Source organism: Cyprinodon tularosa, unplaced genomic scaffold, assembly GCF_016077235.1.
Source record: "Cyprinodon tularosa strain WSP-4 unplaced genomic scaffold, ASM1607723v1 ctg128, whole genome shotgun sequence".
NCBI lineage: Eukaryota > Metazoa > Chordata > Actinopteri > Cyprinodontiformes > Cyprinodontidae > Cyprinodon > Cyprinodon tularosa.
The window spans coordinates 1,205,001-1,228,112 of NW_024038092.1; the positions used below are offsets into that span (position 1 = coordinate 1,205,001).

Genomic DNA, 23,112 nt, shown 5'->3' on the forward strand with positions numbered 1-23,112 from the left:
CATCCATCATCCATCCATCCATCTATCCATCCATCCATCATCCATCCATCCATCTATCCATCCATCATCCATCCATCATCCATCCATCTATCCATCCATCCATCATCCATCCATCATCCATCCATCTATCCATCCATCCATCATCCATCCATCATCCATCCATCCATCATCCATCCATCATCCATCCATCCATCATCCATCCATCCATCCATCATCCATCCATCATCCATCCATCCATCCATCATCCATCCATCCATCCATCCATCCATCCATCATCCATCCATCCATCTATCCATCCATCTATCCATCCATCCATCCATCATCCATCCATCCATCATCCATCCATCATCCATCCATCCATCATCCATCCATCCATCATCCATCCATCCATCATCCATCCATCCATCCATCATCCATCCATCCATCATCCATCCATCCATCCATCCATCCATCCATCCATCATCCATCCATCCATCCATCCATCCATCCATCATCCATCCATCCATCCATCATCCATCCATCCATCCATCCATCCATCCATCCATCCATCCATCCATCCATCCATCCTAAGGACGATCTAGAGGCACCAGTTAACCTCATGGTCAGATTTTTAAACTGTCAGTCTTATGTATCTCTAAGTCCCCACAATGTAGCGTTGGCTTAATGGTTTGTTGAACACACACCTTCCCATGAACCTGTGGTGCTGCCATCACCTACAAAAAGGTAAAGGAACCAGGAGATGTGAGACGTTATTTTAATCATGGGAGCAGTGAATGTGGAGTAGCAGTGAATCAGGATTCACTACTTCTGTTTTCTTCTGATGTTGAATCTGCTTCCCTTTCAACACCCAGCGATCAAGGTGCAAATCATTTCCTCATGTCCTCAGAGTTGGCAGTGCTGACCGAGTCGATTCTGTTCACCAGCTTCATATTTAACATGAATGCTAATGTCAACATTAGCTTCTGAAGCCAATGCTGCATGATAGAGTTCATGAAGTTAATTAATTCTTGATACACCGTTATCCCACTGTTGAGCAGCTTTCAGATCATTGAACCGCTTATTAAGGATCACTTGGTCCTTTCAAGTCAATCAAGGTTGCTGGCTCCATGGGATTACAAAGTGCAGCATTCACCTGAGCCCCAAAGGGTGGAGTTTATGTCCAGATCCTCATTCAGTTCTGTAATGGCATTCAGGGCTTTAAGTAGAAGTAAAGTAGCCGAATACCATCCTACCATCCACATTGAAATATCCCTAATTCCGTCATATTTACACCCACGCAACATATATTTCTCACAACTCTAGAAGAAGCAGGAGAGGAAGCAGCATAACAACAGCTTCTGCATGAAAGAGCGTTTAAGCCACCTCATAGTGCATTAAAGCATGCCTTCTTGCAGCTTACGCTCTGCAACCATTTCCAATGTTTGTTAAAAAGAGTGAAAGCAGAGCTGAGAAACCCAGAGCTGCTACCTTCAAACAAACCCATTTATGGGTCACTTTATCTTACACTGCCCCTCCTTCTAAACCCTGCGCTGGTGTCCCATCAGCGGGATGTTTTTGGACAGACTGGCCAGCCCCGATTACTTCTTTTCAACAGCATAGATGCCATTTCACATATTTTGCTCTCACTTGCTTTTCAATCACACATCAGGGGGAACCCAGTGGGAGGTGTCTTCCAGATGGACAACTTGTGTTCCTGTCTCTTCTAATTTTGCCTTCATGGCAGACTCTGTTGTTTTCATCAGTTCTTTTTGCTTTTTATTAGAACCATCTGTGGCCATGCTGTATACAACGCTGTGATTTCAGCAAACGCCTGGATGGTTCACCTGTCTGTGTGCTCCACAGCTACCTTGTGCATATGGAGCATTTAACATGACGGATAAATTGACACTGTCTAAAGCTTAATTACCTCTCCAACCTTTTCAATGGATGGTCTTTGAAGAAGGGTGATAAAGCTCACAAAGGGCAGCAATGTAACATACAGAGCAATGCATAGAGAGCGAAACGTATAAAAGACAATTGGCTGCGTTCATCATGTGAGATTGTAGCATAGAAGGGACAAGATGGCCGTGTTCATGGTTAATCTGCACTAAAAATATGCATTATTTAAAGGAAAAGTCCGTTCAGCAAGGAATAATCAATGGATAATTATCTATTGTCCTAAAATACATTTACAGTAATTATAATCAGAGTTTTACAAAGAATGACATAATAACAGGAAATGGATTGTTAATCAGTAAAATCTAAGTTCAAACTGGAAAAAACTAAATCATTTATGGAAAGCAATTAAGGCAGAGTTTGATCAGGTTGTAGAAGGGTTAATATTCTTTATATCCAATTACTTTCTTTGACTTCTTTACTCGATGAAACAGCATAAATTATTTAAACCAGTTTCAGCCACAGTTGTTGTGTCAAACAGATGCCGACTTGACGTGTTTTGTTTTCCTCATTTTACTTTACCCATGTTTCCTCTGCTGGGTCATCTGTCCAAAAGACATTGTTCCAGAAGGCTGCGTCAAACTGGGGGCTGCTGCAGCACAGGGGGGGGGCATCGGGAAATTGGAAGGAAAATATGAAATTAATATAAAAAGAAATTGTATCTAATTATTAATTAGAATTATAACCTAGCTTGTTCTTAACTTATATTATAAATAATAATTACTCACCTGGGCTGACAGGATGCCTTTTCGCTTTTATAGCAATGTTTGTTAAAAGGTTTGTTATTCAATTGGTATAAAATCCAGGGTTGAAAAAAATGTTGCTAAATAAATAAATCGGAAAAAACAGAGACAAACATCCTAAAAGTTAATTTCTCTTGGCCTATATTGTAGCTGGCTGCTTGGGCTGCAGTTTGAAGGCACCAAGGTCCTGGTTGGTTCTATCAGATGAGCATACCCAGTCAGACCAGCAACCTAATAGTCAATACCTGTTTATTCCTTAAGTTTTGTACAAAAAATATACTTTAAACCACCTCAGCAGGTGTGTATACCTTTAGTCATGTACAAAAAACAATTTAATTACTTACTTTTTGGTGTTTTTTCTAAGCATATTGCGATCTGGCCTTAAATCGTTGTTTTTTTGTCCCTGAACCCTGGTCAATCGCCGACCTGCATTTTGCTGAGCAAACGGTCATCCATGTGGTTAACCAGGCAGGTAAAGGGTTAAATGGTTCTTTATCAGCAGAACTGGTGGTGCAGGTTATTCTGTGGTTGGGGATTTAAGCTGGAGGTGAGAGTGAACAGAAGTGAGTCTTATTGGTGTGGATGCCTCTGCTCTGTTGGATGGATTCTGAATCACCTCTGACTCTTTCTGTTCTTATCTTTCTATTTCCTCTCTGCACTGTTCTCCCTCTGCAATCATTTTCTCTCTGCTTGTCTTCTGGCCTTTGATGGTATTTCCCTCCATTGTCCTGTCTGGCCTTTCCTCTGTTTAACCCTTTTGTTGTGCTTCCCTTCTGCAGCTATGCACCTGTTCGGTTTGAACTGGCAGCTTCAGGAGAGTGACAGTTATGGAGCATTTGAAAATGGAGGAGGAGGAGGAAGAGATACAACTCCCAACACCTTTGTACTGTCTACAGACAATGGTGAGTTCAACTATCTGATGGCTTTTTTGTTCATACATGAAAACTAAGATGTTTTGGGGATATTTTAACACTTGACTGCACACATACATCTGCAATCATCTGGGCATCCTGTAACGTGTGATTAAAGGAGGCACTTATATTATTATTTATGATTTGTACACTTTGTTCTGTAATAAGCTCTGCTCTGGACTTGCATTCAGACGTCGTGAAGAAAGCCCACAGGGTTTTATAGCAACCTTCAGAATGGCCAACAGTGGAGATGCCAGGTATGATTCCTCAGGTGGTGTGAATATTCCATGACCTAGATCTACTCTGGGATCTACAGAGAGTGATCCAGGCATAGGTGTGAACCAAAAGCTCTGTTAAAGGATAAGCAGCTGACTGGTTAAAGATGATATAGAGACAGTAGTGGTCCCAATAACCACTTGTTATAATCCATGTAGTCAGTTTTTAAAAGCACCAGATGTGAAACCCTGGAGCAGCCCACTGAGCCCAAATTAGTTGAAAAGACTTAGAATTGATTTGCGTCCAAACAACGTCTATATTTGGTTGAATCGTGAAAGTTAAAAAAGAACGTCTTTTCAATGTCTATTATTGGACTAAAGTGGGACAAAATCCGACTGACCAAACAGCCTAATTTGGAACAACAATTTCCCCAGCAGAGTATCGCCATTAAACTGTGACAAGTACAGTGCAACGAAATTCACTCTCTGCATTGAACCCATTTGGGTCCCCTTTGGGGCAGCCCACTTTGAACTGGCAGCTTCAGGTGAGTGACAGTTATGGAGCATTTGAAAATGGTCCAGGGAGCCCTTTGGGGAGCACTGGGCTGCCATCGTGGGGCGCCCGGGGAGCAGAGTGGGGTGAAGGGTCTTTCATCAGAGCCAGAGTGGCTGTGGGGCTCGAACCCAGAACCTCAGGATTCCAAGCTCTATGCACTAACCACTAGGACACCACTGCCTGAAAGCCCAAAATGATTTCAACTGAAATGCCTTGATCTACCTCAGTACTGTTGCTGATGGGATCTTAGATGTTTTATACCCAGAATGTTCCTTTCGCGCTCTTTCTTTAAATGAAATGTGTCCAAATAAAGACTAAAACTGTGAAAATACATCTTCAAACCATTACCCATTACAAGATATATTACTGGATCCCATAAAACTTTAAAGACTATTTTTTAAACGGATGGTTTTAATATCAAACACGTTCCTTGAGGAGCAGATCCAGGCTTGTCTGGCTCTGTAGATTGTTTCTTTTCCATAAACACGTCTAAGCTTTCAAAGAGGTAAAACTGCTTGCAGTGAGTAAATAGCAGGAGATACAGAAGCGGTTCTCAGGCGGATGTGTTTGACTTTGCAGGCAAGATGTTTCTTCTGGAGAACAACACCATCGATACAGGAGAGTCAGACGTGGGCAAACGAGTCATACAAGACGTTCCACCAGGTAAGGATGCACAGAAGCATGAGTGGACTGACGCTGTCACAGACGGCCATCTGTGGGAATCTCTATGGATACCTGATGCTGTTTCATGGCTCCATGACGCCATGAAATAGCATGAACGGTCCACCCCTTTAGAATGCGGGTTGTTTGGTCATTTTTGTTAGCATGCAATGCCCCATACCTGTCTATGTCTCTGACATAGACAGGTATGGGGCATTGCAGAACTGGTTTTATACTGTATAAAGCCACAAACTCAACGCTATTTCTGACATTTTGAATTGAAAAAGCTTCCTGGATGGGAAGCGAAGCATCTTTAAATTTGAAAATAAGTCCAGTTGATTGTTTTTTTACTATTGACTATTACCTGGATGACTAAGAATCTTCACCAGCATACTGGGTAGCACTGCTGCCTTGCAGCAAGAAGGTTCCAGGTTCCATTCCCGGCCTTGGATCTTTCTGCATGGACTTTGCATGTTCTCCCTGAGCATTTTTGGGTTCTCTCCGGGTTCTCTCCGGGTACTCTGGCTTCCTCCCACAGTCCATAAACATCACTGTTAGGTTAATTGGCTTCTTTAAATACTCCCAATATGAGTGTGTGTGAGTGGTTGTGTGCGTCGCCCTGTGGAAGTCAATGGGCGAGGGTGAACCCCACCTCTCGCCCGTTGACTGACGGAGATAGGCATCAACCACCATGACCCTGATGGAAATAGCAGCAGAAGATGGATGGATGTTTCTTTTAAAAAGACATCATGGTGTTTGTTAATATATATATATTTTTTTTTAGTTTTTACAGCACAAGTGTTTTGTTTTTTCTACCGTAGGCTGACAGGAATGGGGGTATGATAGAGGGGGAGAGACATGCCGCGAAGGGCAAAGGGCTCCATACATGGGTCGGGCTCACTAACCACTGCGCCACCTGCACGTCCATGTGTTTGTTTGTTCTGAGATGATCTCACATTTAGTCATCATGATTAATAGTCTTTGAAACATTATTAAAAAGTAGCTTGATGTTATTGCTTTGATAAAGTATTTGAACCAGTTACGTTCTTCTATAGCATTACTACAGTATATGTAGTAGTTTAATTTCAGTACATTTAATTGTCTCTGTAAATTGTAAAGTCTTATGAAATGATTCTCTAGAAAAAAAGTGAACTAAACTTTTTTTTTAAATGCCATTTTAGTTAAGAATGTGAAAGTAATTTCTCTCTGTCCTCATTGTGTCATAAACATGTTTGTCTGGATTCTGCCCTTACAGATTGGCTGACATGTGTTTCCTGTTTGGTTTCCAGGTGTGTTCTGGAGGTCCCAGCTGTACATTGACCAGCCTCAGTTCCTGAAATTCAACATATCCGTCCAGAAAGACGCCCTGGTTGGGGTGTACGGGCGGAAAGGCCTTCCCCCCTCACACACACAGGTGGGTCATCTGAACGCCTGAGTCACATCAACACATGGACGGACACGTCCAGTTAAATAGCTTTCAGACGTGGAGGGTTTGAGCATTAGCGCATCTAAGCTGGTTCTACAGTGGATTAAACAACTGGCTAATGTAGCGTTAGCTTCTGGAGGAGCATAAATTATAGCTGGAAGCAGTGGTGGAAAAAAATGCTGAGTTACTTTTAAACTTGTAATTCACACAAATGTTGGTATGAATCTGAACTTTATCTGATAAGTGAATAAAATCCTCCGTAAACCGGAGTGATTATCAAACACTTCAAACACTTAAATCCCCTCATCTCTATATTACTGTAACCAGCATGTTGTCTAAATGTTGCATCCTTCCTTCCTTTCCTTCCCTCTTCCTTATCTTCTTTCTTCCTTCCTTGTGTCCTTACCTTACCCCCTTTCTCCATCACTTTGTCTATTTCCTTCCCCCATGTTGGTCTTTATTTAGCTTCTTGTATCTTCCCTTTGAACATTCATTTTATTTTGTTTCCTTCTTTTCTTGTGTTGTTTAGTCTGTTCTTTTGTCTTTCCCTCTGTCTTTCTCTCTGTCCTTCCTTCCTTCCTTCCTTCCTTCCTTCCTTCCTTCCTTCCTTCCTTCCTTCCTTCCTTCCTTCCTTCCTTCCTTCCTTCCTTCCTTCCTTCCTTCCTTCCTTCCTTCCTTCCTTCCTTCCTTGTGCTTCACACAAGTCTTTCCTAGCCTCCTTACTTTCTGCTCTCTCTCCTCCTGATAATAATCACAACCTTGAGACTTTATTCTATTTTTTTTGGCTTCTTTATAAGAATCAAACTAAAAACAAAACAGTTTCTTTTCCTTATTACTTCATGTAGTAGATGATTGAGTTTTAGACATTGGCTCATCTTACGTTTAGTTGTGATTGAATCAAACTGAAGCAGGAGAGAGTAGGAATGTATTCTCTGGTTGACTGGACTGGCACTCCTGGGATGTGAGGCTCCAACCAAAGCACAGTTTGAGAAGCATTTATTTTTCAGCCTGTGGAAGAAAAAAAAAAAAAGATTAGCATTCCCATCAGCGTCGGAATGCTTCTTCTCCATTTCCCACACATCTCCTGCTTGGAGTCATGTTTTGCAATGAGGAAAAAAAAACTAAAAAGATTTTACGGTTGCTTTTGCTGCTGCGTCTGAGATGAAAAGTAAGAGAGAAATGTTAATGCAGAACATCGTAAATGACTGCCTGCTAATGCTTTGACTATAAACATAGAGCAAAATGAAACACGTTTGAAGGAGACTTAATCAGTACTTCTCCTAAAGCTCAACTTCATCTGGAAAAGATTAACAGTGTTACAGCTATGTTGGTCATAACCCTAAACTAAGGTAACTGCCAAATAATTATCCAGCCTTTCTTCTTGCAGAGCCTGGACTGTGTCTGGGCTGACATTGGATAGCAGCCAGTGTACACCCTGGATAGGTCTCCATTTCACCACATGGCCATTACAGGCAGACATTCACCCACGCACACTGACATGCAGGGACACAGAAAACTCCCAGTCGGTTCAGGAAGACAGGCCAAGTCAGAGCCGGAGTCGTCTAATGTACAGCAACAGCACTAATCACTCCATGTGCTTCCATGGCTCCGCTCAGGTACCATGAGAGACAGGGAACAGGTGACAGCAGCCAGTTATGGCCAGTTTATCATTATAAAACTGCATTATGAAAGAGATCGTGTTGAAGATGGAACCATGCAGCAGAAAGCTCTATCCCTGTTTTCATCTGGACGTCCCACAATGATTCCACCACATCAGAAAGATGGCTGCCTCTGATTGGAGGCTGCGAACAAACATCCGAGCCTTCAGTGATTCATTCGACCTTTCAGACGGTTAACAAACACCAGCGCTGCTTTTAAGAAATAACTCTCTCCCTCAAAATGTCAAAACCTCCAATCTCTTTAGAGTCCAGGTTAGATGCTTTATGTGTTGTTAGTTCAAAGGGAAGCAGATTAGCTTTATCTCCGTCTTTATTTCATGCACTTACATCTGTGTGTGGCCAGAAATAGTTTCCTGCAGCGCCACTCCTCATGCTGCTCAGAGTCGGATCTGTGAGCAGAAATGTCCTTGTCCTCATCCGATGAAGTCAAGATCTCATTATTCCTTCTTCGTTTGCAGAGTTAGATGTTCATTCAAATCCACTGACATTTTTTTTAATCCAAAGATTCAAATAGAAGTTTTGCTGCTGAATAAAAGTGAAACATTTCTCATTTGCGTTGAGAAGGTATCAGCAGTAAAGCAGGGGAGTTTAGGATTTACTGCGGCGTTACTTCTCTTCATCTCCAGCTCTTCCTCTTGTTAAAGTGGCTTACTTGCAATTAGATCTGGGTTTTTTATTTTGTTATTTGATATATTTCTATAGATATTTGCTTCAAAACAAATTCCATCAGATGTTTTGTTGAAGCAAATACCCTCTGGATAAAAACCTATGTTTTTTTTTTTATAGATGGAACATAGGAGAGAATGTTTTTTTTTTTCTCTTTTATTCACACATTCACCATTTCTCTCTCCTGAAGGAGAATCATTACTATAGCCAAGGCCAGCAGGGACTCACGCTTGCTTAGAGCTACTGTGACCTCTTTGGTAACGGATCCTCTTTGGCCTTAGTTTTAGTTCAGTTTGATCTCTCACTTCAATTCAGTTTTATTCATTTTTTGGCTTATAAACTTCAATATTTTAAACCCACTGCAAACACTTTTCATCATCAGACAAAGGTAATCTGAATCGATAGAAAAAGCTTTTTTTTCATCATTTCCAGAGAGGGAAACAGCCTGTGGGTGAGAAACGCTTTCCTCCTCTGTGACACATTTATTGGAAATGGAAAATAAGTGTTTTAGACCTGTGGAGGAATTTTCTTTCCGTATTCATTGATTCATTCATTGATTCTTTTTGTTTTGTATAACATAATTCTCCTGTAGTTGCTGTTTTTGCCTGTTCTTATTCTTATTATTGTGACGTGTATTCAGGCCTTACTGAGTGCAATGATTGGTTGGTTTCACAAAGCAGGTTAACTGAAAAAGTTTTCTAACCCTGAAAACAGGGAAACTCTGAATTTTCCGTTTCACAAAGAGAGTTTCCTCAACCTCTATTTCAGTCGCTGTAGTAACATTATCCTCAGCGCTAACCTGGTGGGTAGCAGGTTTTCTTCAGTAGACTCAGAGCGTCTTTGCTCCCCTTAAAGCCGTTTTCACAGTTTTATTTCCTGATTTAGTCCGATTTTTGTTGTAGTTTTGTGCATTAAAAAAAAAAATCATTCACTAGGTCCGTTACACACATTAACTTTTAAAAACAACCGTTGCATGTCTGTTTGACGAGGATCTTATTAAAGAATGATCAGCATTTTTTCACACAGAATTAAATATTTAGAGGGAGAAGGTTCTCCATATCATTTGACAGGATATGAGATTACTTGTTTTTGGTTTGTTTAATATGAGCGAGATGCAGATCATTTTATTTTTATTTATTTTTACAGTACATGAAGAACTACTGAAATTATTTTCAGATTAAACATAAATAGATAAATTAATTCCGTGGGGGAGAAGGAATTACTTTAGGGTTCAGATTAGGATTAATTCAGTGATAACATCCTACTGAGCCTACTGTCACCATCTGAAGCCGTTCTTTGAGACTGATAACTGCTAATAACAAAGATTTAATGGGATAACAGCATCTGAAGAGGCTGCAAACAGCCACTTGGTATTTACTGTGTGATAAAAGACATAATTAAACTTAGGAGGAACCCAATGAGATGATGAACAGGTTCTATCTGTTAGAACGATTTCATTTCATCTTCATCTGCTTCCAGATGATTTTACCTAAATAGATCCACAACCATTTAAGAGATAAACCATTAATATTATTGTTGTCACAACAGGCAACCCAATTTAATATGTATTAGTTTTACTGAATATTTGTTTCTTTGTAAAAATGACCTTTCCAAACAAAATTACACTCTTCGCATCTAGAATAAATACTCCGGATGTCTAGACCTACATATTGCTATTGTTACAGGTCATAATTTGTATTTTGACTATGAAGAAATTTATACCAGATATGATAAATACATATTCAGTCAAGCTGACTAATGTCCAAACTGCCGCTTAAAATGTGTAAAAATTTCTAAGCAAATGAAACTTAATTCTTCTTAGTATCTTTTTTTTTTTTACTTTCTTAAACTCAGTTTCTGCTGCAAAAATGTAATTTACAAAATATATTATTACAGTTCAGTCAAGGAATGTGATTTTGATCAGAAAGAATCGTATTTTAGTTACTTTAGGCTGGATTAATTTAGAGTTGAGGATTTAAATTATAATCTGTTTAACCTGCTTTGTGAAACGGACCCGACGTCTGCAGTTTTAGAGATGTTTTAGCTTCTTCTGTTGGGCTTTATCTGCTCTGCTGGCTACTCCAGAGAACTTTATCCACTATAAGTCCCAATACTTTTGGAATAACTTTGCAGACCTTTCCAGACTGATAGATTTCACTGACCTTGTTTCTCATGTGTTCTTTAATCACTTTAGATCAACACATGATGTTTGGCTCTTTGCAGTTGCTCTGCATACTTTCTGTTGTCAGACAGGTTCTCTCTAAGTGAGATGTTATATTTTCACATACTGTATGCTCAGGTTAAGTTTTAAAGAAAAATCACCATTTGAAAACAGCCTTTTGAATTTACTGATGTGTAAGATACTCTGGTTTGAAAATAAAAATATTATGATAAGTAGATTTTTTTAATAGGTTGCATAAACGGAAAGGCATGAAACATAGAGCAAAATCAGACCAGATTGATTGAGTTAATTCCAGTAGATATTATCCTCCATTATGAGTTAACCATGGTTCATTTCACCCAGCTAAAAACAATTAAACTGAGTGCAGCTGATTATAAAATGCCAGTTAATAAAAAGTTGTCTAAGGAAAATCTCTGAATTGCACTGAGTAATTAAATTTGTGGCAATCCCTCATTCTACAAATGAGCAAAGTATGAGCAGCCATCTGCCTTTACAGGCGGGAGGATGAGAGCACAGCAAACATAGAAGCACTGGGCCTGGAGTACTATATAGGGAATAAAAAACAGAGAGACAAAGTGATTGGGGGCAATCATTAAGCATACAAACATTATAGTGGGTCCTCCAGCAGTTTAAGCCTATAGCAGCCCCACTTTAGACAATAAAACTGGTAGATGGTTCCACAGGAGAGGAGACCAATAACTAAAAGATCTGCCTCCCATTCTACTTTGAGAAATTCTAGCACCATTACAACCATTAGAACCATTAAAGAAACTATAGTCAGCAAGGAGAAACTCTTTATCATTAGATGGAGGGTATTCTGAGCTTTACATCCATCTTTAAAGATATTGTTTATACAGTTATTGAGCGGGTCAGAATTTTGACCATATCCCTTATTTAATGTGTTTTCTAACCAGAGTTGTAAAAACTAATCATGAACCATGGCTGTAAGAAAACCAAAAAAAGAAAACATTCATTTTCAAATAAAACAGCACCCGCGTAAAATCTTATTAAGCAGCCTCAATTCTTCAGGCATAAAGCAGCCTAAAAAAAAGACTTTTATTTTACTCAAAAACAAGAATGCTTTTAGAATGGGAGAATGAATTCTCTTAGATGGATTTTTTAATGTTTGTATGGAATGAAGAAAGGAGTGGGACTCCTGGCAGACCAGAAGGGTAGAGCTAAGGCTGAATCAGTGCAGAACTGAGTCAGGTGGAGGTTGCCTTCTCATATGGGCTGCTGTTGTTAAAGATGAATGAGATGGCATCAAAATGAATTCCCAAACCCACTGGGAGTTTTACAACAAACTTTCTTTAGGCAGTCAGGCTCTTTATAGAAGATCAGGATTTTGATGCAGTACAAAACTCCACTGTGTGACTAACCAGTCTGCATCACTAGAACAAAATCTTTATTAAAGTAAAGCCATACATAGCATATTCAGAGTAAATACAGCTTATGCATCTCTTAGCAGTTATCCGTTCTTCTCTGACTTGAATGAGATTATCTAAGGTTCTCAGAAATCATGACATAGTTACAAATGATGATGTCGTTCCAGAAACATATGTCATGTGTGATTTATCTGTGTTCTATAAATAAAACAGGACACCCACTGTCATGACCTAGCTTCAATTCCCACTGCAAAGGGACTGAAACCATGCTGAAAGTTAGAAAACCAGGGTTTTTCCTGTTCCACATTCAGATACCAGATCAAAGGGATCAAAGTTTAAAGCTAAATCAAATCAGTTGTATCCATGACTCAATCACTGCATGCACATAAGAGAAGGATTTGCTGTTTTAAACCAGTCATTAAAAATATCTTTATTATTCCAGTAAGTGTCTATTTTATCCTTATTTAAATACAGTCAGGACCACCATCATTTATTTTGGTTTCCTCCTGAGGTTGTTGCATGTTTGATGTCCACACAGTAACAAAAAATTGGATGTTAAAAATTCAGATTCAGCCTTTTTTATATTACATTGAGTATTCACAACTATACAGCGTGTAAATATCAAGTTCATAGTTCATAGTCTGTAAAAAATGTGACAGCCATGCAGTGTAATTTTAACTAAAGTGACACTAAAATTAACTAATTTGAAAATGAACTCTTAAAAGTTGGCACTGACTATAGAGTGAATTGTACAGTAATTTGGAGTGGGACCAAATGTTATCTGAAATAGAGTTATAATTAACTCTGTAGGTTTTAAAGTAGCACTTTTTTTTTTTTAGTGTGTACCACCACTTTCTGTATTTCATACCAGGATATCTAGCTTTAAATTCTATCATAATTAATCCTATACATTCCAGATTGTTATGTAGTTTCATATACTGTAGATTCATTTAGTCCAAATATATTTAGAGTTGAAAACAATTTGTAAGGTTTGTATAAAAACATTTACAGTAGCAGCCATTCAAAATTTCCGCATGTTCTTTAATGGGGCCTTGGCTGGTACTTGCTGGGCCTTTGCTGTTCCTTGGCCGGTCCTTGGCTGACCCTTGGCTGGCCCTGGCTGGCCCTTGGCTGGTCCTTGGCTGGTCCTTGGTCGGTCATTAGCTGGTCCTTGGCTGACCCTGACCGGCCCTTGGCTGGTCCTTGGCTGGCCCTTGACTGGTCCTTGGCCGCTCCTTGGCTGGTCCTTGGTCGGTCATTAGCTGGTCCTTGGCTGACCCTTGGCCTGCCCTGGCTGGTCCTTGGTCGGTCCTTAGCTGGTCCTTGGCTGACCCTTGGCTGGCACTGGCTGGCCCTTGACTGGTCCTTGGCTGGTCCTTGGTCGGTCATTAGCTGGTCCTTGGCTGACCCTTGGCCTGCCCTGGCTGGTCCTTGGTCGGTCATTAGCTGGTCCTTGGCTGACCCTTGGCCTGCCCTGGCTGGTCCTTGGTCGGTCATTAGCTGGTCCTTGGCTGACCCTTGGCCTGCCCTGGCTGGTCCTTGGTCGGTCCTTAGCTGGTCCTTGGCTGACCCTTGGCTGGCACTGGCTGGCCCTTGGCTGGTCCCCTACAATTCCCTTTCCCTGTAATTCAGTTAAAGGGTGGAGTCGTAGTAAGAAAATATGCGGACCCAGGAGAAGGCCAGTGGCTGGAAGTTGGAGGGGATTCTGCTTGGGGGTCGCTGCCATTCAGCTGTCATCTGACTGGGAAGGGCCATTTTGAATCGCTGCTACTGTAGTAGAAATTTGAATGCAATCGATTCGTACATTTTGAAGCAATCTCTCTCAAGCAAGTGGGAAGTAGCTCTCTGGTTTAACAGGAATAAATTAGCAGCGGGCCAGGCTCTGCAGGAAAGGCCATCCAGCAGAGAGCTGAAGAACGTTAACACCCAGGCACATGCAGTGGCACTCACACAGAACTCCAGATCCACTCTAATCCAGTCCACTCACTGATAAGACTCTTCATTTGAATTTCATTCTCCAGTGATTTATTAATCATAGCCATTTTTGTTCTTTTATTGACTCACCTGCTCGTCCCCATGGGGAACGTGCCACTGACAAATAATCTTTGGCCATCTCCGTCAGAGTCCTGTTGGTTCAAATTGCGGCCCGGTCTCTAGAGGCCGGCTATAATACAGCGGCTCTTTGAGGGCCATCATTTCTTCCTCTTTCCTTGGTGGCTCCAGGTCAGATCTTAGCTTGAGGAGTTATTATGATGTCATTGTGTAGATTATGGTTAATCCATTCCTAGTGTCTCTGGGGAATATCCCGTTCTGAAACAGCTGCTTAGTGCATCACCAAAGGTCACTGCTGCAGACTCTATCTGACCAGTTCAAGTACGCCTTCTATTGGAAGCAGATTGTTATAAAAGTTTGTTGTCTCTTCACTGCCCTGCAACTCTTGGACTCATAACGAACCACTGATTTGACTTAGCTGATAATTCACACCTGAAACTTCCTTAGAGATTCAGATATTGAGAGGCAGATCTTTTAGTTATCAGGCTCCTCTCCTGTGGAACCAACTACCAGTTTTAGTCCGTGAGGCAGACACCCTGTCTACTTTTAAGGCTAGGCTTAAAACTTTCCTTTTTGATAAAGCTTCTAGTTAGAGTGGCTCAGGTTATCCTGAGCTATCTCTATAGTTATGCTGCTATAGGCTTAGACTGCTGGAGGACATAGTGACCACTTTTTCATCATTCTGCTTCATTCTATCTCTATTCTCCCACTCTGCAGAATCTGTTAGCTCAATCTCTAACGTTCTGCTCTCTCTGCTTTTACTCATAGCAGCTTAATCTGGTCTGTTTTTTGTTTGGCTGCGACTCCATCCTGGAGAGAAATATCAGCTGTGCTGCTTTGCTTTTTACAGCTGCCTTTAGTATCTCTGCTTCTGTCTCCTTGAACCCCAGTCGGCCTCAGCAGATGGCCGCTCACACTGAGCCTGGTTCTGCTGGAGGTTTCTTCCTGTTCAAAGGGAGTTTTTCCTCTCCACTGTCGCTACAATCATGCTTAGTGTGAGGGATTGCTGAAGAGTCAATGAGTTGATGCAACAAACTAGTTTCCTGAGATAGAAAACTTTGAATCAATCTGACTGGATGATCTGGTGAACTATAAAGTACCTTGAGATGAATTGGAACTATAGAAATAAACTGAATTGAATTGAATATTATGTATCTGTTTACCTTTATCTTCATTTACTGGTGTTCCTGATGATCTGCAGGTAGCAGCTCTGGGTATGTTTTTTCATTGTCTGAGTCACCTGGAGTTCAAATGAATTCCCTTCTTCTTTTGAACGATGGATGCCTCTGATCCTGACAGTTAGCAGACCGCTCATCCAAAGGATTCATTCAGCTGATCTTCACAAACAGTTTGAATATCAGAGCCTCATAGGATGATTCCGAGGAGCTTGATGGGGGATACTGGGGGTGTTCCTCTCAGCAATGTCAGCAGATGTCTGGTGGAAAGGGAACTCCCTCTCCAAGGCTCGCTTAGTGTCAGAATATATTCCTCGAAGGAAGTCTCAGCTTGTCATCCTCATGACCTTTATCCAAAAATACGATTGCTTACTTTGGTAGAATTGCTTCTGAAACAGTGTGACTTGGATCCAACAATCAGTGTATGCTAACAAGCCCCTCCTGATAAAGCTCCTCATCCAGACAGAACTAGAATCACTGGGTCAGGTTCCTAGGAGCCGTACAATCACCTTTTCTGCTCTGCCTACAAATTCTTGGTGGGGCTGAATTCAGAGCTTTGTTAGCCACTCCAAGACTAACTGAAAATTTAGATTTCCAGATTTAATCAGAGAGCCTAGCTGCAGACTGTCAGGACCCTTCGTTGCAGACCTGCACTGTGATCTCTCACAGTACACAGTTTATTCGAAGCCTTTCAAAGTAAAAGCAAAGTAAAATCAAAGTTTTTTTGTTTACTGTATTTCCTAGAAATATCTGTGTATTTTCATTGGTTTAATGATTTATATATATAACCTCTTCTCAGTTTAACTTGATAAGGTTAAAAAAAACGCAAGAAAATATCAAAATATCAAAATTAACTCAGTTATTTTATAAAGACGTATTTTATGTGTTGCAAGTATATATTCGTTATTCTTTTAGTATTGTTTGCACTTTTCTTCCCTTTGCTGTTGGACCCAATAACTTCTGTTTTTTTTTTTTCCCAAGGCAATGGAGGAAACATTAGAGACAAGACAAACTTTAAAATATCTGTTTATTTTATTTTCATGGGAGTGTTTTTATTGTGGAAACAGCAGATTTCACAGCATGATGCAGCCTTTAACTTTTGGTGAAGTTCCAGCAGGAGTCATATTGAAACTTATGTCTATAATAGACACATGATGTTGGAATAAGTAAAATATAAGAATAATGATAAAACACTTTTCTTGGTTTTTAAGTGGGGAAAAGTATAGAAGCACACACAAAAAAAGTCTTCTTCTTCTAATAAAACCCGGGAGCAAATACATGCTACAGTACATGCTATTACCGAAGGCTTCGATTAAAACGCCCTGAATAAATTTCCGATCCGGACACCACTGGTCTGTAGCCAGACCTCTCTCGATTTAATCATGAAATGCATCTATATTTGCTTCAACAAATCCCCACCCATCATGACACTTCCACCCTTTTATTTTAGAGCTGTAAATGGGTTCTGAAGAATGCATAAAAGGTGAATGATGTTTGTTTCTCTGAATATTTCTGTCTTCCAGTATGATTTTGTTGAGCTGCTGGACGGTAGTCGCCTCATTTCCAAAGATAAACGGTCGATCGGCGACGCAGACTCCATGTTTGCACACCTAGCTGGTTTCCACGAGGAGGAGCCTGGAGGAGGCGCTCGGCACACGCGCTCCGTTAGCGTTCTAGAGGCGGGCTTCATTCACTACCTGGACACAGGAATCTGGCATCTGGCGTTTTACAACGATGGACGGAACACAGAGCAAGTCTCCTACAACACCATCATCATCGGTAGGATGTGTGTCTGTCACTGTTGGTCTGGCTTTAATTGGACAGAAGGAATGTGAGCAAATCGTTACACTCTGAGTTTATTAGGAGTTTTCACACTTATAGACGTCTGCACTGAATAATACATGTCTGAAATGTATTTACCCTCAATTTCAGCAGGTAAATAAGAGGATTTACCAATGGAATGAGTATTTTTTTTACTCTTAAAATAAGATCATTTGATCATACGCACATGAAATAATACAATGCAATTTTTTTTCTTATTGTAAATGTAAATCATCTTATTCCATTGGCAAAGTGTCTCACTACCTCCTCAATTCAAGAAAAATGCACTTATTTTAAGAAGAAATTACTTTTTTGGATTTAATTTTTTATACACTGCAAAAAATACATGGAGTACTTTCTGCTACAGGCTGAAAGAGACTCACTGCAAAATACTGAAATCTAAAAGAGTCATCTTTATCTCAAAGTGAGACCTTTATTTTTTTTAATTGAGGAGGTAAGATGAACACGCTGCTAATGGAACAAGACAATTAACATTTAAAGTAAGAAAATAACAATTGTATTGTCTTATTACAAGTGTATTATCTAATTATTTTTTTTTTAAGAGTAAAAATACTGATTGTATTGGCAAATCATCTTACTTACCTACTCAAATTAAGGGTAAATACACTTAATTTCAGACATTTTTACTTATCTCTAGCTGGTTTTTGCAGTGCTGGACATTCAGCTGCAGATAGCCCAGTCACAGTCTAGAATCCAGTAACTAGAATCTGTTGGTAAACTGCAAAAATGATCTAGAAATGAGTAAAAATGTATTAAACTAAGTGTATTTACCCTTAATTTGAGGAGGTAAATAAGATGAATTGCCAATGGAATGAGCATTTTTACTCTTAAAAAAAGTATAAAATAAGATAATTAAATATTACGCACCTGAAATAAGAAACTGGAGTTTTTTTTTATTATTATTTTAAATGTAAATTATCTTGTTCCATTGGCAAAATGTCTCTTTTATCTCCTCAATCCAAGAACAAATGCACTTATTTTAAGAGAAAATGACTTACCGGTATCTAGATTTAGATTTTTTCCAGTGTACGCTCACATATTCTCCTACATCATGTGTTTAGCCTCTTTATATGCTGAGTCTTTGAACTCTGACTCCTGCTTTAATCAGTGCATGAGGGGTCATGGGGGCTAAAATGTAATACAGAGGTGACTCTTAATGAAAGGCCTGCAGGACAAATTTCTGATCCTCTGATTAAATGATATCTATTTAATAGCTGAGCTAAACCCACCTTATATAATGTTTGCTATAGAGCAGAGTTACCCAGCAGCATTATGCTAAAACCCAATATGCAACAGGAATATTAAAAGTCTCTGTTGTTCTGGTGATTTCTGTTCAGCTCAGCTGCAGTCAGAGTTGTTCTCAGAGCTGATTCAACTTTAGTTCCCCAACAGGAAGTGGTTCATGTTCGCCTCTCAGGTTCTCATTAAGATTTTCCAAAATCCCTACACTGGAAGTCGAGCCTGTTTTCTGTCATTAGAAGTATGAGGTTCTGAAATTTGGATTTAAAAGCAGCTGCTAGAGAGTGCATGTTTAATGTACTCGCTCTGATGAAACTGGGATTTTACATGTGAAACCATCTGGCATTTAATTGAAGCCTTTTTTATTAGGTTTTATTAGGATACTCTAAACAATTTAAAATGTATACCAGATTAGAAAAATAATGTATTTATGTTTTTTTAGGAATGTGCTGAATGCATTTTTTTTGTTTTGATAGCTGCAGATCCTGATCCTTCTGCCATATCTTTAATATCCATCATTAGTGCTGATTTTCCAAGAGGCTATAATACCCTCCTCTCTGCCGGCCAGTATGTGTCTGAATGTAGAGATCTACATTCTGAAACGCAGCTCTACATCATTATAGTGTCAAAAAATGAAGACATAAACACAGGAGATCATATCAACACTGTGCTGCCCCAACTTGTTGTTCACTACACCACAATAAATAGATGATGGAAAGGAAAATTTGACACTTTTTCCATTAATTATAAAACTAAGAAGCTGAAATATAAGGAAATTATCATCCAGAATTGTAGAAAAATGTTCCCTTAATAGGGTAGTGCAGTAAAGCTTCTGTCATTAACATTTTTTCCTGCATTACTTTGACTTTTATACTTTAAGTAGTTTTACAAATGCTGCTTTTACACTTTTACTGGAGTAAAAAGCTAAAGTTGATTCTCTAACTTCTACAAAAGTGTTTTTTAAACAGTAGGATTTATACTTCTGCTGGAATAATAAACAGGAATGCTTTAGGAAGAGTCAAATGTTTTCGGTTAGCTGGAATTTGTGGAGTTTAAATCTCCAAAAAGAGTCAGAGGGAAGATTTTAAAACAGAATAAGCTCTGCACCGGTGGCACCATGATTGTGTTGCTCACCACACAGGAAGTGATGCTCACTGCTTAAGCTCCTCCAGCAACATTTACTCCTCAGAAAAATGTTCTTTCATCTGAAATAATTTGAACATCAGCTTTTCTTACGTTTGACATGGATTTAATGTAAAGCTGGCAACCATACTGGAAAAAATCTAAATCTAGATACCGGTAAGTCATTTTTCTTCAAATAAGTGCATTTGTTCTTGGATGGAGGAGATAAGAGAGACATTGCCAATGGAACAAGACAATTTACACCTAAAATAAGAAAACACAATTGCATTGTATTTCAAGTGCATATTATCGAAATATCTTACTTTATGTGTAAAAACTCCCATTCCATTGCAAAACTATCTCATTTACCTACTCAAATGAAGGGTGAATACACTTAACTTAAGAAATTTCTTCTTATATCTAGATCATCTTTTCCAGTGCTTTACAGAAGAACTGTCATTTCTGCTCTTCTTGTTCTATAAATTTGTCTGCTATTTATTAAAAGAGGGATTTTAATCTTTCTTACTTTCTTACTTTTCTTTAAGAAAGATTAAAATCTTTCAGTAGTGCAAACATAAATGCAAGATGTTTTTATGCATCAGTTCATTCTGCACAACAACTGAAGCAAGAAAGCCAATGTTTGTGGCACTGCAAAACTATACAACTAAGTAAAATTAAGTGTATTTCCCCTTAATTTGAGCAGGTAAATAAGATTGTTTGCCAATGTAATGAGTGTTTTTACTCTTAAAATGAGATAATTAGATAATATTCACTTGAAATAAGACAATGCAATTGTTTTCTCCTATTGTAAATGTAAATTTTCGTGTTCCATTGGCAAAGTGTCTCACGTAGCTCCTCCATTCAAGATAAATGCACTTATTTAGATTTCATTTTTTTGCACTGTGCAGATTGTTTGTGCTCTATTATTATTTACAAATGTGCCACACAGACATTTACATGCTTGGTCCATGGACAGTTGCTCTACGCTGTAAGAAGAAAGAGAGCCAGTGAGACGGCAGGATAATTGGATTTTTAAATGTGTTGATGGGGCCGACTGGCTGTAACAACAGCAACCACAGAGGACTGCTCTCTCACCGCGCTCCACGCAGCCTCACTCTGCGCCGCTTATTTCTGCAAATATTCAGTTTCATTTTCAATCTACCTAATTAATTCTCTCTCTCTCTTTCTCATATTCACCTAATCAGAGTCAATTATGGAGTGTCCTCAGAATTGTCACGGAAACGGTGATTGTCTCTCAGGAATCTGCCACTGTTTCCCAGGATTTCTGGGGCCTGACTGCTCTCGAGGTAAATGCTCGTAGAAAAACACTCAGCCACCCACAGAGAAGCAGTTATTGTTCCTAGATTGTTATCCCGGCAGAGGACGTGACCTGAGCACCACAGAAGCTCCCCTCGCCGCTCCATACACTCGCCGCTCCGTTTTCACTGTTCCTCATGTTCCTCCATTTTGGCTCGCTGCACGTCATTTTAGACGCACCTGTTCACGTCTTAAACCCAGAGCCAAATGGAGCCACATATACAGTATCTCTGCCCCCCCCTCAAAAAAAACTACTGTATAACATATCATAAGACTGCAAACCTGTTTTGTATGTAGAGCCAGAACAATAATATCCCCACATGTTGTTTTTTTAGAAGACAGCAGTGATATAAAAGTGTAAGGAAGCTGTCACAGGAAGGAGAGACCAGGAATAAAAATTGCTTCTTTTTTTTTAGGTGCAACAGTGCTTGAAAATAGGACAGTGTCAGAAAGTGTCTGTGGCTGATGTGTGGGGGATTATAATAGAAACTAATTGGTGTGTCGAGCATTGTTTGGCACTGGTGTTTTCTGGCCTTGTTTTTACCCCCGATTCATCAACCAAGTAAGCAAGCTGTTCACATCTCAGAGGAATAATAGAGTTATTTCTCTCACACAATAAAGACGCTAACTATAAATATTCAGATAACTGCCGCTCAGGGCGCCAGGAGCTGTTTATTCCGTTTAAATCATAAATAATTCAGCTCGGGCTAATTGCAGATTTTGTAGCTTTTAGAAAAATGGCTCAGGTTAGGGTGTTTTACAGCCTGACTTGACTGCTGTCTGTCTCTGTGTGTCTGACTCAGCCGCCTGCCCGGTGCTGTGCAGCGGGAACGGCCACTACTCCCGCGGCCGCTGCCAGTGCTACAGCGGCTGGAAAGGCACCGAGTGCGACGTGCCGTCCAACCAGTGCATCGACATCAACTGTGGGGGACATGGCATCTGTATGATGGGAGCATGCATCTGCAACACGGGGTATAAAGGAGATAATTGTGATGAAGGTAAGAAGATTTCAGAAGCTAATAAGGAACTACTGGAACTTAGATATCTGTACCTTAGTTTCACCATTAAAATGGACTATAGAGAAAACACTGATGATGAAAAACTGGTGGAAAATGTTCATTTGGATGCTTTAGATTAAAGCCTGATTGATGCTCAGAAACCAGGTCGTCTGGATGTTTGTTGCAATTAGCACAGATATAAAACCCCCCTCCTTCCGCAGACACCAGTGGCAGCTGGGGGAGTTTTTTTTTACAGGGGGCGCTATAAATTCAATATAGACGTATGCCAAAAAACCAATCAAACGTTCCCACCAGTATATTTATATGAATGCCAACAACAAAAAACATTATAAAAACAAAACATTATTTTATGTACAGGTTTCCTTTTTGTACATTAATGTTGCCCTCTGAAGCTTTGTGAAGGTAAATCTGTGTTTTGCATGGTCCAGTATGGTGGCTAACCTATGAAATAAATGAACTAGTTTAATAATGGAGAAGCTATTAGTCAGCTTTATAATTTTTTATATACATAAAAACTATTTATTTTCTGAGAATATGTTTATTTAAGAGCAACTATGCAGATTGAGAAACATGCATAAAAAGTAGACTATATACTATTATTTTCCATGTGAATCCCAGATGTTAATTCTTCTTAAAAAGTGTTTTAAATCAGTCCTAGCTGTCTTTATCCATGCTGGCTCAGATCCTGAAATTTACAAAAGGAGGCAGGGAAAGCAGGATAAAGCCTTAGCCTTGCTGCATGCACTTAGCCAAGCCTTGGAGCTGAACCAGGTCCTGGAGATGGATGTCTCTCTCTTTCTCTCTCTCGCTCTCTCTCTCTCTCTCTTTCTCTCTCTCTCTATCTCTCTCCAATGCTTCTCTTACTCACGTGACTTGACCTGTCAATCACCCGCATAGCATCTGTGCTGTGGCTGGAGGTGGTGAGCAAATACACTTCCTGTCACCTCAGGTCGAATCTTAGCTAAGCCCTCGGCCGTCCCATACCTCT

The 23,112-nt window shown here is 39.8% G+C and overlaps 1 protein-coding gene across 8 annotated transcripts in view; it reads left to right on the top strand.

Moving 5' to 3' along the window:
* The window catches only part of LOC119777832 (teneurin-3-like), a 488,332-nt gene that overhangs the window by 324,946 nt on the left and 140,274 nt on the right, over positions 1 to 23,112 (top strand). For all 8 annotated transcript variants that reach the window (XM_038276831.1, XM_038276836.1, XM_038276833.1 and 5 more), the window contains 6 exons: positions 3,458 to 3,580; positions 4,940 to 5,023; positions 6,310 to 6,434; positions 17,109 to 17,364; positions 20,994 to 21,095; positions 21,909 to 22,103. In XM_038276831.1, coding sequence (XP_038132759.1) covers positions 3,458 to 3,580; positions 4,940 to 5,023; positions 6,310 to 6,434; positions 17,109 to 17,364; positions 20,994 to 21,095; positions 21,909 to 22,103 — 885 coding nt within the window. The remainder of the gene's footprint in view (positions 1 to 3,457; positions 3,581 to 4,939; positions 5,024 to 6,309; positions 6,435 to 17,108; positions 17,365 to 20,993; positions 21,096 to 21,908; positions 22,104 to 23,112) is intronic.